The sequence below is a fragment of the Oxyura jamaicensis genome, chromosome 7, assembly GCF_011077185.1.
Source record: "Oxyura jamaicensis isolate SHBP4307 breed ruddy duck chromosome 7, BPBGC_Ojam_1.0, whole genome shotgun sequence".
Lineage (NCBI taxonomy): Eukaryota > Metazoa > Chordata > Aves > Anseriformes > Anatidae > Oxyura > Oxyura jamaicensis.
The window spans coordinates 14,047,783-14,063,796 of record NC_048899.1 but is presented as its reverse complement, the minus strand read 5'-3'; the positions used below and the strand labels follow the sequence as shown (position 1 = coordinate 14,063,796).

The window sequence follows — 16,014 nt, the reverse complement described above, 5'->3', positions numbered from 1 at the left end:
CACTAAATTTAATGAGCTTCTAAACTGCTCCCAGGCAACACCAAAAGCACTTGCAGTCACGTGTGGCTATTACTTTCATCGGGCATCTAAAGAGCAGACAAATCTGCAGCTTTGTAGCTACTGGCCTACAGAGCACAGCTTTTAAAGGAACAGAATCATTGAGATGAAAAAAGCACCAACAGCAAAACTTACATTAGAAACTGCCAGATGAAAAACAACCGAACACCAACTAAAAACAAACTTGCAGCCATCAAAACACAGCTTGAGGAGAAAAAAAAACAATACGTCACATGCCATATCATTCAAAGACTGTGTCTGCAGATATACTGGCTACGCGGTGATGTCTGCCCAAGTCTCCAATTGCTGATACTGCACAGGCATCAATGAAAACACAGAGATCCCCTCCTAACGTTTGCACAAAAGTAAATGTTGCAGCTTACACTTGTCACTGCACAGGGACGTAAAGTGATCACAGAACAAGAACTGTGACCAGGATTAACGGTAAGATACTAACACTATCATCCATCATTTTAAAACTGTAAGATGTTTAGAAGTTTTGTTGCTGTAGCACAGTGTTGTATTTAACATACTATTACTAAGAGCCTGATCACTTGAAAAAGGCAAACTAAAAGACTAGTTATCATCATCAATGTCAGGCATCACACACACACACAAAAAAAAAGGGTTTTACTGTTTCTTTAGCTAACAAGGCTGCAAACCCCAAAGCTGTACACTGAAGATATGTAAACTCAAGATCATTTACTCAGTTGTTCTGTAGTTTGGAGACATCTTGCCTTTCCAGAAGGCTGTCAGCCACAACAAAGTCACCTACAGGATATGGTACTACACTTCTAACTTTATCATGTTACTAGTGATTACTGCTACATCTTCCCCTTGTGCTAGCTGCTCTAAGGAAAGCCAAGTACAGCACAATCTGGATGGTCTTGATATATGACTGACCGAATAACCTAATTTACATTACAGCTTCACAACACTTTACACCCTAACACCTAAACTGCCTTAGTTGCTCTTAACTCCACCCAACTCAACCAAACGCAAACTCAACCCAAGACACAATACTATTTTCCGCCTCAGACAGAAAGAGAAATCATTTTAACCTGAATAAGGTAGAGAGAGAGAAAGAGAGAAATACATAAATAGAAGAAAAACAAAAAGTTGTGTGCCCAGCTTTTTTGGAAGAAGTGAAGACACTGTTTTTGGAGTCACTCTAGTTGCCTGGAAATTTCAAACTGTTTTTTTATAGCATAAATATTTCTACTTGAGAAAAACTCCTTATCAATATATGAATCCATGTAATTGTGCCCATAACATATAATTCTAGAAGAAAAAAAATCAAAGTCCAAACTCACGAAGGCTAAGTACATCAAACTTTTTTTTTTTTTTTTTTTTTCCCCTCTCTCTCTCTCTCTCTCTATTAGGGTCTAAATAAGTCTATTCCCACCATGTTAGTGCAGACCAGAGGACACATTTATCATTCCTATCAAGAAACCGAGCATTCTCTTAGTGATCTAAAGCACACGCTGTACACCTTCCATGTTGTCTGTATGCCAGCAAAAAGTTTGCATAAAGAAAACTGTACTAGTTTTGAATGAAAGGTACTAATTTGAATGAAAGGTTCAAGCAAAGGGGAAAAAGGTGTAAGAGAGAAAAGAAATTCACAAAGAACTAGGGAGGAAAGAGACAAAGACTGTCTGAGCACAAAAACTCTGAGTTTGGCTCATCTCCTCAGTCCTGTCTCTCCCAAAGCTGATGAAAGCCTGGATTCTTGGAGCTTGAGGATTCTTGGAGCTGAGGAAAGCCTGGATTCTTGGAGCCTGTTCCAAGAGTCTTTGTTCTTCTCACATCGATGAACTCACTGGCAAAACATCCTTCTCCTTCAGTACTAGTCTATTTCCCGCTGCCATCGACCTTACTACATTAGTTTAAGTGGCAAAGGTCTACACAAATACATTTCAACCCAACAGATTACCCACGTGGCTATCAGTAAGATGTCACACCATGCTGTTATGTTTGCACTAGTTTTATTTTTAACTACAAATAGAGCATTAGGGTTACAAACTCACACGAATTAAGAAAAGCTACAATTAAGACTGCGTTGTGCAACCCTCATGCACCACTTTGTGTGCTTGTATTAAGACATTCTGTACTTAAAATCTCACGTTCTGTGTTCTTGAGGTGGACGTTCTCTAGAAATGAACCCGGAAACAGAACAAGAGAATGTTTACTCTACCCTTAACGCCCTTCTGGTTTGAAAAGTTAAAGAGACTGTGATGCATACAAAATGTAAGACTGCAAAGAAAAAAAGCAAAAGGAAGCCAGGGAACAAGGCCACCAACAGCTTTCCTTGCCACAGCCAGAAAGTTTCCATACAATAGGCCGGTTCGTTCCCCAGTCTTTACAGTTTTGGCTTTTTTTTTTTTTTAATGTTTCTTATTTTATGAATATCTATTTAGATAACCTGGAATCTAGCTTGCGTACGTACTCAACACTTCTGGTGGCAATTCAGACCTCTGCTTTAAACATATGAATTGCTTTACACTATGAAGTACAAATAGAGACAAGACAGTATTTTAATAATGTTCCTGTTAGGTGAAGGAAGTTCATTACTATTAATAGAGTACTTTGATGTTACGTTGATAACCAGCAAAGGAATACTCAGAAATAACTTGATAAATCTGCTTTTTGAGAAGGCTTTAGCTAATATAGTTTAAATAAAACTGGAGCTACACAGAAAACCCTAAGGTTAAAACTAAATACCAGACAACAGTGGATCAAGTGAATATCATCTATCTTAGTGTCACAGCTGTATGAAAAAAAAAAAAATGTGTACATATGCATTCACATAGCTAAAAGGTATTGCTAAAGTAAGTGCTTAAACTGAGCCATAACCCTGCGCAATTCACACCTCATCACAAAAAAAGCCCAACCTGAGGAGTAAATCAAGAGCTGCACTTGTAAATACTGTAAGAAGTTTGGTTATACCCTTAGAGAAGCCATGCAAGTCTACACAACTTCTAAGCAAAGAAATTGTGCTAAAAGATGTTACAAAAACATTTTAAATACCTGACTTACAAATAAGAGAGGAAGAAGACACACAAACAACCCCCACGACTCCCCCAGACACTTACCTTATTGCAGTAAAGCATCCAAAGCTCATACAGCCTCTCTCGGGATGCCATTCCTTCCCTTCCTCTTCTGCCTGACACCAGCGACTTCTGTTCAAGATCCTACCATGCTCCGTTCTCAAGTGCTCTTTCCGCAGTTTTTGGTTTATTATTAGTTATATCATAACCCAAGAAGAAGTCAAGGATTAAAATAACAGGGTCTCAGCCTCTCCTTTTTGGGTAAACAACGTAGCACAATACAAGCGACTGAAGGCAACACTCAAGCATGTCCGTTCTTCGCCAGTGGCACTTCAGGCGTAATCTCTGGAAGTGAAAACATACCCTTCAGGCCTTTGGGCGAGGAAGGAAAGACAAAAAAAAAAAAAAAAAAAATCCGGACTTTAAAGCCCACAGACGACCTCGGGAATTACACGGAGGCCGGTCGCGTTGCCTTCGTGTCCGGCACTACCCCCGGACGGGGACAGCCCGCCTGCCCACCTCCTCCTTTTCGGAAGGTGCGAGCTGAGGAAGGCTGAGGGGAGGAAAAGTGGCGGCACCGCGGCTCGCCCGCCCGCCACAGGGCACGCCACGGCCCCGGCTGGGCAGCCGCAGCCACAGCCCTGGGCTCCACAGCCAGCCCCGGAGCCCGGCAAGCCAAGACGGCGCCTGCCCGAACACCGCCGCCGGCCGCGGCCTTTCCCGTTCCCCGCGGGAGAAGCCCAGCGCCGCGCTTCGCCGCCGCCTCCCGGGTCAGCCCCGCCGCCACCTACCGCGCCGCCGGCCTCTCCCGGCTCCCCCCACACCACCGCGGCCTCTTCCCGCAGCCTACCCTGGCCACGGCTAAGGGCGGCCGGGAAACGCCGGGCGGCGGAGGGGGCCGGGCCTCGCCACATCGCCCGCCCCGCCCGCATTCCGGCACACGCCCCGGGCCGCCGCCGGGGGGCGGGCAGCCCGCGGCCGCCATCTTGGCCGCGGCGGCCGGGCACAGCCTCCCCGCGGGCGGGGCGCCCGGGGCTGGCCGCAGTGGTTCGCCGAGCGGCCCGCGCCTGAGCGGAGGCCGGGGACTGCAGGGCCAGGCAGGCAGCCCCTGGCCCTTGGACGGGGTCGCGGCTGTCCAGCTCGGGTGCGTGTGCTGCGCCGAGATCTGCCTGTACAACCCCAGGAGTGAGGGGATGTATACGTGAACCTGCTGCTGCTTCATAGCGGCCCACACCTCATACGCAGAGCTCGAGTAGGACTGAGAGAACACTCCTAAAACGTCAGATTTTTAAAATGATTGTGTAAAGACTTCCCTCTGTTTACTGGTGTGGCCCTTCTCAAGCATGTCAACAATGCGCTGAACAACCCATGGCAGAACACACAAGCAAAAGGCTTTTCCTGCATGCTGTCCGTAAAATGATGCTTTCAGTGCTGCTAGACGGATCCCCTGGGACAGCGAGGCACACAGGCACCCCTCCATCCATCTGCTCCCTCAGAAAGTGAGGCTGGAAATAAACCAGGGAAAGGCAGCTATAAGGAGCTATTTTCTAAGGACAGCGTTTTTTTTTTCCCTGTGTTGTGCCAGGAAAATCCCATCCTTACAACCCCAGGGCTTCAGCTCTACTCCTCCTGCCACCCGTTCTCACCCAGGTAAATCTCAGGCAGCTTCACTTGAAGCAGAACTCAACATTCACTACATAGTCAATTCCTTTCTAGGGGATTTCTACAGCTCTGTAATGGTTCATATTGTGTTTGGAAACCCCCTGCAAAGGAATTCATCGATCATGCAATATAGTTGTATCATCTGCTGTACAAAAAACTGGTAGAGTTGGATATGTGTTACCAAGAGCGCAGACAATTTGAGATCAATCCATGCACATATCTGTGATTTTTTGTTGTTGTTTTTTTAAGAAAATCTGTGAAGTTTCCCTGTGAACATTTATCGGTGCTCAGTGTTAGGCCACACCAACACACTTTACACCATGCAGGTGTAGGAGGAGAAGTATGTTTTCCTGCACCATCTGAACATAGTTCCTGGCATGGGTGGAAGGACACTGACAAGAAAAAAAAAACTCTAAAACTATATTTAGTTGTGTGATACATGTGTTTTGGTACACACTACTAGCCACAATACTCTCCCACCTTGAGGCTGTTTTGTGATTTTTTTTTTCAGTCAATAAAATAAAACAATTTCAGAGTCCAGCATTGTCCCTAGAGCAGGGTTTGCTATGCTTAAAGCACCTCAGACCTCTGCCCAAGGGCAGTCTCCAGGAAGGGGGAATATCCCACCTCCTCCCCAGAAGACTTACCTCAGGGCTTGAGTTATGCTGGCCGCTCCACCCTGACAGCCAATCTGCGTTGCCTGGGGAGTAAATGTAAGTCAATATTATTTATCTTTCCACAGTAATGAAAAAGTAAAAAGCAAGCTTTTTGTAATGTGCTTTGATGTTTAAGAGTGATTTCATCATCTTAGAGTCTTTTCTACAATGAACAAAAACTCATTTCAAACTTTCCTCACAACTTGCTTCCTTAGAGAACTTAAGGCCTAATAAAAATGTGAGACACCTGCCTTATTAAGTACTTCCACCCACCTAATTGTGATGCTCGCAGTCTATAAAGCAACCATTTTCCACTCTGTTAGAGCTGCAGTAGTATAGTTGGTTTGATAGGTCTGGGAAATAGTTGCTGTTTTTTTTTCTTTTAGCATAGGCATTCTGTACTAAGTAACTCTATAATGAGTTCTTTCTAATGGTACAAAAATGAGAGTTGTGTGGAGAAAGGTGGGCTACAGTTTCATTCCTTTAACTCTAGTATACTTTTAACAATGTCCCCATGCTTATCTTCAGGAAGATTTAGCTAGGGTTATAAAAGTCAAATAATGGAGGAAGTTTTTCAAAAAAAGAGTTACCATCTATGAATGTATACTTTAAAGTGTGAATACTTATGGAGTAATCTATTTGTGAAAGGTAATAGCAGACTCTTTATTGCTTGACTTTTTATCATCTTCATTTCTCTAATTGCATACTAATTGCTTCATAAACCTTAAGCAGCCAGGTAAGTGGTGTTCGTTTGTGCTTCACTGTCCCTGAGCTGTTGTCTTGTGGTTATTATCTGTTTACAGTAGTGTTTTTTTTCCCACATTCTGTTCTTCACTTGTGGTTTTGTACCTTTATATCTTTTTCAGTAGCTGTATATTAGTGCCTTACTATTAACTAAACTTGTCAGTTAGCAATTTTAGTTAATAGAAGGGGTAGAGAGAAGGATGTGGATAGGGAAGAAGGCAGTAATTTGAGATCAAGAAGAGTATCAGTGAAAACTGGCTGTATTTGTTTGCAGCTTTGAACCCAATAATCTCTGAAGCTGACGAAACCAACAAAGAACAGACATCATATAGTAATGTTATTGTTAAGTTATAGTTTTCTTTTTTTCTAGAATCAAATGGAGTAGTTCATACTGACTTTAAGATAAAATCAAACATGTTTCTTACTAAGGCTTCTGCTAAGATCATGCCTTCGGCCAGCAGAATAGCAAAGATAAATCTTTGGCAGAGCTTTTATCTGAGGTTTTACTTAATGTCTTAAGACTGATATTTTGTTTACTAATAAAATGCTAACAATGGAGATGGGAAATATGCTCAGAAATGGGCCTCTCTCTCAACTTTTCCATTTTTCTTTAGCCACAGAGCCTTGCAAAGAAGCAGAGAGTCATCTTTATATTGTAAGTGGCCTTGATAGCTAGGTGTAGATCTCACACTACCAAAATACCTTTTACTGTATGTAAAGAAATAAGTATTTGTGAACCCTACTCAGACTCGATTAACCTGGGATTGCTTGTAGGCTGGCTATTGGGAAGGCGCATGCTGGCCCTTGCAAGATGCCAAGGCTTCTGAGATGGTGGTTTGCAGTGGGTAGCATGATGCTGGCTTCCCCTGAGTTTTAATGCCTATGATTACACAAACTGAGTGTGCACTTGTTGCAAAGGTAGCAAACTTAATCAGCATTCAGTCTTCCTTCTGTCACCATGTTCATGTTGTGCCCCAGATAGTTTAAGACTTGTTAATTGTTTGCAAGATTTGGAAATGAGAAGGAATTTGTTTACCCCTTGATACATAAGCTAGTATCTAAGGATTTTAGTTGCTTTCTTTCCAAATCTTGGAGACTGGCCATAGCTGTATGTGGGAGGTGATGATCTGGCTAATAGCATTAAGTCCTTTTTGCCCCTGGCTTCTCTGCTTTCATGTATTCAGGCTTAAAACATTCACCAGACTTAATTTCAGGAAGGAATTTACCCCAGGATAGCCTGGAACCATGGTGGTTTTGTTCTCCGTACTTTCAGCTTGCTTCCCTTGGGGCCTTCAATATGATGAATTCTCCTGTTGTAAAGGCCTGGGCAGTAGTTTGATCTCTTCTGCTCCTTTCTGTATCGGGGCTTCTTTACCAGAGGCCTTAAATCTGAAGTTGTGTTGGGAGTGTTTGTGATGGTTTTACTTGGGTGGGCGATCAAGCTCCACCACAACCGCTCTCTCACTCCCCCTCCTCAAAGAGGAACAGGGAGAAAATAACAATGAAAGGGGCTCAAGGGTTGAGATAAGGATGAGGAGATCGCGCAGTAATTATTGTGATGGGCAAAACAGACTCAGCATAGGGAGACAGTAAGATTTATTGCCTATTACGAACGAGCTAGAGAAGTGAGAAACAAAGGAAAGAAACCAAAAGCACCTTGCCCCCCCCATCCACCCTCCTCCACCTCCTCCCCCCAAGCGGCGCAGGGGAATGGGGGAATGGGGGTTATGGTCAGTCTATAGAAATTCTTCTCTGCCGCTCCTTCTCGGTCACTCTCGTCCTCTGTGCTGTGGGGTCCCTCCCACGGGATGCAGTCCTTGCTGAACTGATCCGGCGTGGGCTTCCCACAGGCAGCAGCTCTTCAAGAACTGCTCCAGATATGGGTCCGTACCACGGGGTCCATACCTCGGGAGCACACTGCTCCAACCTGGGTCCCCCACAGGCAGCAGCTCCTGCCAGGTCACCTGCTCCTGTGTGGGCTCCTCTCCACGGGCTGCAGGTCTGGCCTGGAATCTGCTCTGGCAGGGGTCTTCCACAGGCCGCAGTCTCCATTGGTGCAGGTCCACCTGCTCCACCGTGGTCTCCTCCATGGGCTGCAGCGTGGAACCCTGCTCCACCGTGGTACTCCATGGGCTGCAGGGGGACATCCTGCTTCACCATGGTCCTCGCCACAGGGGACTTCTATTCCGGAGCCTGGAGCACCTCTCCCCCTCCTTCTTCGCTGACCTTGGCGCCTGCAAGGCTGTTCCTCACTCCTCTCACTCTCCCAGCTGCTGTGTGGCGCAGCGTTTTTTTTCCCCCGTCTTAAATCTGCTCTCACAGAGGTGCAAACAACATCACTTACTGGCTTAGCTCTGGTCAGCAGTGGGGCCCTTACCAAACATGGGGCAGCTTCTAGATCCTTCTCACAGAAGCCACCTCTGTGGCCCCTTGCTACCAAAACCTTGCCACATAAACCCACTACAGCGTTCTTGTGTATGGTACACTTCCAGACTTATTATTTAGTATGCAATAGCAGAGGGTATTCTGCATCAAAACTGGCTTCTCACTCAAAGAAAATTAACTCTTTATATAACCACCATATTACTGCCAGCACTCAGTAATGCTACCATGCTTACATGTCAGATCATTCTGATATAGGTAAGAAGTCATTCAACAAATGATTTCATTATATTGCAATGCTTAGTAGGTCTAGCATGACTCCTGAAAACATTTAGTGCTTAAAAAAAAAAAAAAAAACATGGCAGCAGTCAGGGGTTGAGAATGTGTAGGTATTAGGAGTCTGTGGCAATCTGTCTGGACTCAATTCCTTCTCTGCTGACAGGGTAAGGCTGTTAGGACAATGTGAGCTAAAGAAACTTACAGCCTGTGGGCCCTCTGTCAGGTCTGGCAGGTTAACTTCCTCTTGGCTTGGGAAGGACTCGTATAAAGGGAAGCAACTGAAGGTAAATGGGCTCAGGAAAACTCCAATGCTGCTAGAGGTGGTGTTCTTGCAAGACATTAGTGTTGTGGTCTCTCAGAAGCAGGGATGTTGGCTGCAGCACAGCACCTCCCTCTGAGTGAGGTGTGAAACCTGCCCTGGGCCCTTGTGAATCCTCCAAGGGCTCTGCTAAACAAACTTTGGACACAGAAAGGGCATACAGACCTGAATGATGGCCAGTGTTGTAAAACTGGAAAGCAGAGTTTTAAAAGATCCTGCAGTGTTGTGTAAACAGAGCGTTGTTAAAGTATGTGTGAGATTTCTGGGGGCCCACTTGCATACTGAATGGGTTGTAGACTCGTAGCATAATGGGTCTCTCTTCTTGATTCTGACCTGAGACCCTAGGGAAAGCTACTCCTTCTCCCTGCTACTGAGGGTCAGCATGAGTTCATGCCTATGAGCAGTGTGAGGTCCTGGCTAAACAAAGGAGCACACTGTAAGCCCTGACCAGGAAATGGGAGCTCTGCAGTCCTGCACAGAACTGCCTAACTTGATGCCAAATGGCAACAGGAACTGTTGGGCACCATGACTTTTTTCATTATGAAGAAGTGATTAAGCAACTGAAATTTATTTTGATATCAGTAGAGTTGCAAGTAGTCATTGACAGAAATAATGCTTATTGATAACTACTGCAAATACTGTAAATGCTTCTCTCAGCCTGAAGTCAGAGACCTAGTGTTGCCGCTGTAAGGTTGCTGGGTGGTATCTCCATGATAAAACTGGCTATGAACTTACTACTTGAGCTGTTTTTTGAGTATAGCATAGCTTTTATGGGGCCCTTTAAGATGTAAGGTATACCCTATAGTAAATTCAAGCATAGACTTGGTCCCGTGGGCTCAGTTACAGGTAGGATTTGTTGATTTATTATTTTCCTGGAAGGATCCAACTCTGGCAGTCATGGTGCCCCAGTCACTGAATTGCCTGTACTTGCCAGGCTGCAGGAGGTGCTGCAGTTCTTGGAACTGTGGCTGTTCATTAAAAAAAAAAAAAAAAAAACCTTTAGGGATGTGACAGGACAGGATATCCCTGCAGTTGTTCTCTTTCAGAGAAGGGCAGTCATCTGTGAACTCCAGCATCCTGCCTCCAAAGTCATTCCTCATAGGTCTGTAGCTGGCTGTGCTCCTGGGGCCGCAAAAGCAAATCCAAATGCAGATGCATGGGATGTCAAGCAGCAGTTTGCAGGTGCATTCCCGATGCTAGTAACACAGCAGTGAATAGCCACTGGTATGTGGAGAAAAGTCAGTTTAGCAGGAATAAATCTGACTTGGCCCATAATATGTAAAGCAACGCTATTGTGGGTCCTTTCTGCTCTGGTGAGAGCAGGACTGCAGCTGCTTTGGAAGAGTTGCAGTAGGGCAGGAAATACAAGTGGGGACTAGTTGAGACCACTACAATTCAGCTATCATGCAGTTAGGAAATAAATTAATTAGTTTTCCTACATCTGTACTGTGCTCAAGCTTTCATCTCTTCTAATGATGCAGGAACAAAACAAGACCACTGATCAAATGAAGTTAATCATTGAGCACTCTAGGTCTTATTGGGCAGCTGTGTTTTAGTAGCAGTGAAATTGAGTTAGAGAAACTTAAATTGAGTGGCATTGTCTTGTGATATTACATTTGAAATACAGTACTTCAACCCTATTTTCCTGTTCGACGTATAAAAATAGATGAAGCTTTAGGTCTCTTTCAGCAGCCGACAAACTCAGAAATAGTTTTAATTGGTCTAGTTTTCCTGCATTTGAAAGCTGCTAAGTACACTAAAGCCTTTCTTCAAGTCAAGTTATAAAAGGCCTAGGTAACAAAACTAACATTTGGCATTTCCTCTCTGCTACTGACAGACTACTGAACTATGTTTGCAAACATGCTTATCCCCAAGGAGTTATACATGGACTAAGTGGTTTGTCAGTGCTCTGATTACTTGCTGTTCATACCTTTGCCATTTTTGCCAGGGCTTAGTTGCAAGACTTGAGCTTGCAGGAGGAGCTAGCAGTCCTTTATATAAAGTACTACATCCAAAGGAATAGGATAAAATACTATTTTTCTCTTTAAAGAGAACAGATGTGTTTTCCTCTCCATTGGCTTTCTCTAAACAAAAGGCATTCACAGTAGATTGTGGGGTACTGACTTCGTAACCCTCAGTAAGCAGAGGATCAGAGCAAAGAGTAAGTCAAGTGATATTTCCATTTTTTTACTGATGGGAACATGTGCAAGAGAAAGTGCTGGAACCGCTGTGCCTGAATTGCCTCATATCACTTTATTTTTAATCTTTCCCTGTTCCTTCTTTATATGAGACAAAGGCTTTCTAAAGCATATGGATTCCTGGTGACTTTGCTGTAAAACAGTTATCACAGTGTGCTAATAAAAACTCCCTGGTTTTCAACAGCCTTCAGAACCTGTGGGTTCATCTTAGCCAAAATACCTTCAGTCAAGCAGTATCTGTGATGTGAGGAGTCTGGTTATTCACATCTTCCAACTGCCCTCAACTGGTATGTTGTTGTGACAGCTGTTTTTTACAGATTTGAGTTTTTCTGGGGTGCAAAAGCACTCAGTGTAAGCTAGAGAAAACACCCTGCAGGCCAGCAACTGTAGTGCTTCCGCCAACCATAAAATAAGCTTATGTAAACTCAGAAGACATGTTGACAAAAACTTGGATGCTATCTGTGAATTGCCAGTACTCCTCTCCCTCTCTAGCACCCTTTTTCTTTGGTTAATGTCGGCTTGATATTCTCAGAGTATTTGCAAACAAAAGCAAGTAAAACCTCTCAGTGCTTCTTGAAAACCAGGTATTCTGTTTCAGGTGGTGAATTTGAGTTATTTACTCTGAAAACTGTAGGACACAGCAGTCAAGAATCCAGACACTGTAACTACGCCTCTGATCACTAACACTTCTGTTAATTCTTGCCTTTGTCAAAAGGAATGCCAATGTGTAGCATACACATCACTGCAGGGCCATATTTTTCAATTTCACTAATGGAGCTAGATACTTTGTTGGAGTAAATCAGCATATTGTAATTGCCATCTGCAGAGCTAGTCTGTTTTTCTTCATTTTAGTCTTGCTGAAGGCAAAGGAAACATTTTGATTATGAGCAGGCAAATAGATACGGTGCTTGAACTACTGTTATTTTGCAAACCTGGGTTAGTAAGTTAACCCAAGCATGCTGGCACACCCATTAGCAGTTCCTACAAATGCACAATATTCAGCAGTTGTGAGCAAGAGGAAACACTTTTTCAAACCTCTGCCTTGAGAGCTGAATAGTTCATGCTCCATTTCTCTCTGGCTAAAGAATGGCGTTCTGCAAACCAGATGATTGTGGCAGCTGGACAACCTACTTTGTGCAATAAGGAGGGGCAGGCAGGAGGACAGAGCGTTCCATGTACAAAAGAAAGGAAGGAGAAGGGTAAGATACTATTTTCCTCCTCAGTGTTGCCAGGGAAAGGTTTGTGAGGCTCGCTAACAGGTTATTATTGCTAATGGGTTGCATTTGAGTGTGAGACAATGGATAAATGAGGCCTCTGCCACAGCAAGATGAAATATGAACTTTAAGCTGTCTGCCTCACTGCTGTAGAAGTTGCTTGGCTTTATTTGAGGACTCCATTAACTGAATGTTTACCAAGTAAAACAAATAAAAGCCAACCGTTTAAAGCCCAGATGAAATGACTTAAAATTAAAGATGTAGATAAAGTTATAGGGTGTCCTAATAGTTCACGTCTCTCTACTGCTTTCTCTTTCTAAGTTTCCAGCACTTTGATGAAGAGGATCAGTATATCTCTGTAACTGTGCCTGAAAGTCATCTGGAGGGGAGCAGGGGATATTTGGACCCTACTAACCAAATTAGAGATATATTATTAAGATGTGAGATCCCTTAACTGTGTTTTGTTACATTTTATGATGGCTCTTATTCATTACTGCATAGAGTGCCTGCTGGCACAGAATTCAGATGATTAGTAAACATATATGTAATTACCTGAAGGATAATTAATGCTGCAGTAGACTTTCCCCAGCACAACAGGATGTGGTCCTGTTTCTAATCCACTCTGGTATGCTTATGTCATTCCTTCTGCATGCTGAATAGCCTGGCAACTGAGGGATTTGGCTGGATCTCCTGCCAGAGCAGATCAGTGCAACTCTGAAGTTGGTAGAGGCAGGGTGACTGACACCAGCTAATCGTCTAGCTCATGAAGTACAGGCTCACTGAAAGGAGCTTTATATAGGTGGTGTGATTTAAGGAGTTAAAATAATTTCTGGAGGAAAGTGAGTGTAGCTGGGATTAGGGTGGTGAGCATTGCTGGACTAGTGGTACCACAGAGCAGCTTGTTTGTACCATGGGGTGTAAAGAATTTGATGCCAAATACAACGTTAACTTTGTTCTCTGTTCCACTTCATCCCTCTGTCCTTTTCCTCCTCAGTATATCATTGGATATAACTATTAATGGAAGGTCTGATTCTTTCATCTAAGTTTTTCCTCAATTTTACAAGTTTTAATTACAAGTTTTGATCTAGGAATGGATGCCAGTTCTATGGAGTCTGGTTAGCAATATGCAGTTGGACCTTTGACATTTATTTAATGTACTCTGAAGAAGCTGGATAATTTTTTTTTTTTTTTTTGTAGGTGTTATTCCTTTCCTCTGAAAAGGCAAAATCAATCAGATTTCACTCTGGACTGCAGAGCTATAATTTGTTTGTAGTACTGAAGGAACATTAGTTTGAACAAGCATTTTGGAATGTATTCACTGTTTACTTAGCATGGGAGCAATGACTCGGTGCAAGTCAACCAGCAAAGAGCCAACTTTTGGCATTTACTGCACCCTAGCCAAGGAATCTTTTATATTCCCCAGGTTTCAGCCTGAAGTTGGGCATCTCATACAGCATTCAAGAATCATCTAAAACACTGAGGGAGTAGGTCTCACGAAGAGGGCTGTAGTTTAGGGACTGATGGGCAAGCATCATGGAGTTAATTTGCCCTTGGAACCTGCCTATTTCATAAAGTTAAATCTTATGGGAAACAAATTTTTGCAGTGGCAAACATAGCAAAAATGTATGAAAGACTGGAAATTAACTTCCTGTCATTACTGAACAAGTGAGACATACAGAAGAGTGTAATTTTTCCAGCTATTATGTGCATTTCTGAGAAACTGTGCTCTAGTCTGGAGACAGGGAATTGCTAGGGGATCTCTTTTGAAGCTCAGAGAGGGGGATCTAATTCTTAACCATGTGGGGTTCAGGAGTGCCAGCAAACGGGCACGGTCATAGGTGTGGTAGGAAATAAATGGTGGATGTTTTGATTGAAAGCAATGGGTTTTATAAGGAAAAAATATATAAGTAAAAGGAATATTCCTTTTATATCTGTATAGCTTATGTGTATATATCCTAGCTGTAGGATAAAATGTTTTCATAATTTTTGAGATGATCTGCATTGGTTACTCATGATCAGCCATAAATAATGTAGCCTTCTCAGAACTATGCTACTAAAACACACCATGTTATTCTATATACTCCCTTTATACGCTGGCGTGCAGGCAATTGTCAGGTGGCAAACTGCAGAGCTATGTGAAGCATGGATATGTAGAGTACTTCTGTAGTTAGTAAGATGTACTATACAGCATAACCCAGAGCAGCAGAAGTACTTTAACGAGTATTAATTCTTTGTTGTGATTTAATGACACAAAACATATTATATCAGACTTGGAATGGGTTTGGCTTTCCTAGCATAAAATGGTTAAATTGGTCATCAGCAAGCTGCACACATCATCCCGCAGCAGAACTTGACAATGGCTGGTGCTGCTAGATGTTCTCTACGCAATATGAAAACATTCTGTACCTGGTGGCAGTCACTCAGCTTTCTTTAAGCATCTCCAAAGTATGAGCAGGCCCTAGAAATAGCACTGATATTAAACAGCTTATTTCCTTCATCTCCGATGAAGTTTTGCACGGCGGTCCTGAACATTGCCTGTCTCTTGAGTTACTTGAGGAGAGTCTGTAACTATACCCTTGAAGGGTAAACCAGATTTTTCAAACTGATAGGCTGCCAAGGAGAACTCACTTGTAGTATTACATAGCAAGACCTGATGGAGCTGCTGAGACTGAACCACTTCTGGAAGTCAAGATAGTCTCCCTGTCTTAAAGTACTGATAGCTTGAGCAATTGGGCTTCTTGTAAGTCATCCAGCTGTCTTTTTCCACCCAGATGCAGTTGTATTGTTTCACATGGAGCTGTAGGTCAGGGTGGTCACTGCTGCATTCATAGCGATGGCCCTAGAAGCTCTTTTCTTCATTTAAAAAAAGCTAATATAAACTCTTGCAAAGACTCATAGTCCATCCTAGTATGTCTCAGAGCAGAGTACTGGCATCCTGGGTCTTCCACTACCTTTCCTGTTTTTGCAGCTTCCTGAGGTGAAAGCTGAGAGTTGTGAGCAAACATGGTGGTTGCTTTTATATACCATAGACCTACTACTGCGTCTGCAAAATGTAACACAAGGACCCATTCTAAGCTTTGGGGAGATTTCTTTTTTTTTTTTTTTCCAGTTATGGTGTTCATTCCATTTATCTCATAGGGCTTTTTTCATTTGCTGTGTAACTGTAGAGTGGCTACACTTTGAGCTGGTATCAACTGCTTCACATGGTGTAACTGACCAAACGGGGATGTCTAAGAACTTTCTTCTTTATAGTACCTCCTTTTCTGAAACGCCATTGAACTTGGTGGACCTGAGCAATTTCTAGGTCTGTTGTACCTCTTTCCTCACTCCGATCACACCTTTGTCTAAATTTGTTCCGTGGTGGTGGCTCTTTTTGTGAGAACAGGAGAGGAACTCTGCTTCCATTTTGTCACCTGTCCCCATCTCAAGTGGTGGTGTTGGCTTTTCCCTTCTAAT

The 16,014-nt window shown here is 43.3% G+C and overlaps 2 protein-coding genes across 9 annotated transcripts in view; one reads left to right on the top strand and one right to left on the bottom strand.

The window, feature by feature from the left end:
* Window positions 1–5,499, bottom strand: part of NBEAL1 (neurobeachin like 1) — an 89,902-nt gene extending 84,403 nt beyond the window's left edge. For 4 of the 7 annotated variants that reach the window (XM_035331242.1, XM_035331245.1, XM_035331247.1 and 1 more), the window contains exons 1-2: window positions 3,896–4,001; window positions 3,150–3,449 (exon numbers count right to left, since the gene is read on the bottom strand). In XM_035331242.1, coding sequence (XP_035187133.1) covers window positions 3,150–3,200 — 51 coding nt within the window. In that variant the 5' untranslated portion in view covers window positions 3,201–3,449; window positions 3,896–4,001. Of the gene's footprint in view, window positions 1–3,149; window positions 3,450–3,895; window positions 4,053–5,413 lie in introns of those variants that run through there. The other 3 variants (XR_004752245.1, XM_035331244.1, XM_035331243.1) reach the window with 3 other exon arrangements.
* The window catches only part of LOC118169729 (shugoshin 2-like), a 34,651-nt gene continuing 23,004 nt past the window's right edge, over window positions 4,368–16,014 (top strand). The window contains exons 1-2 of one of the 2 annotated variants that reach the window (XM_035331254.1): window positions 4,368–4,603; window positions 4,690–4,754. In XM_035331254.1, the coding sequence (XP_035187145.1) occupies window positions 4,473–4,603; window positions 4,690–4,754 (196 nt within the window). In that variant the 5' untranslated portion in view covers window positions 4,368–4,472. Of the gene's footprint in view, window positions 4,604–4,689; window positions 4,755–12,389; window positions 12,544–16,014 lie in introns of those variants that run through there. The other variant, XM_035331255.1, reaches the window with a different exon arrangement.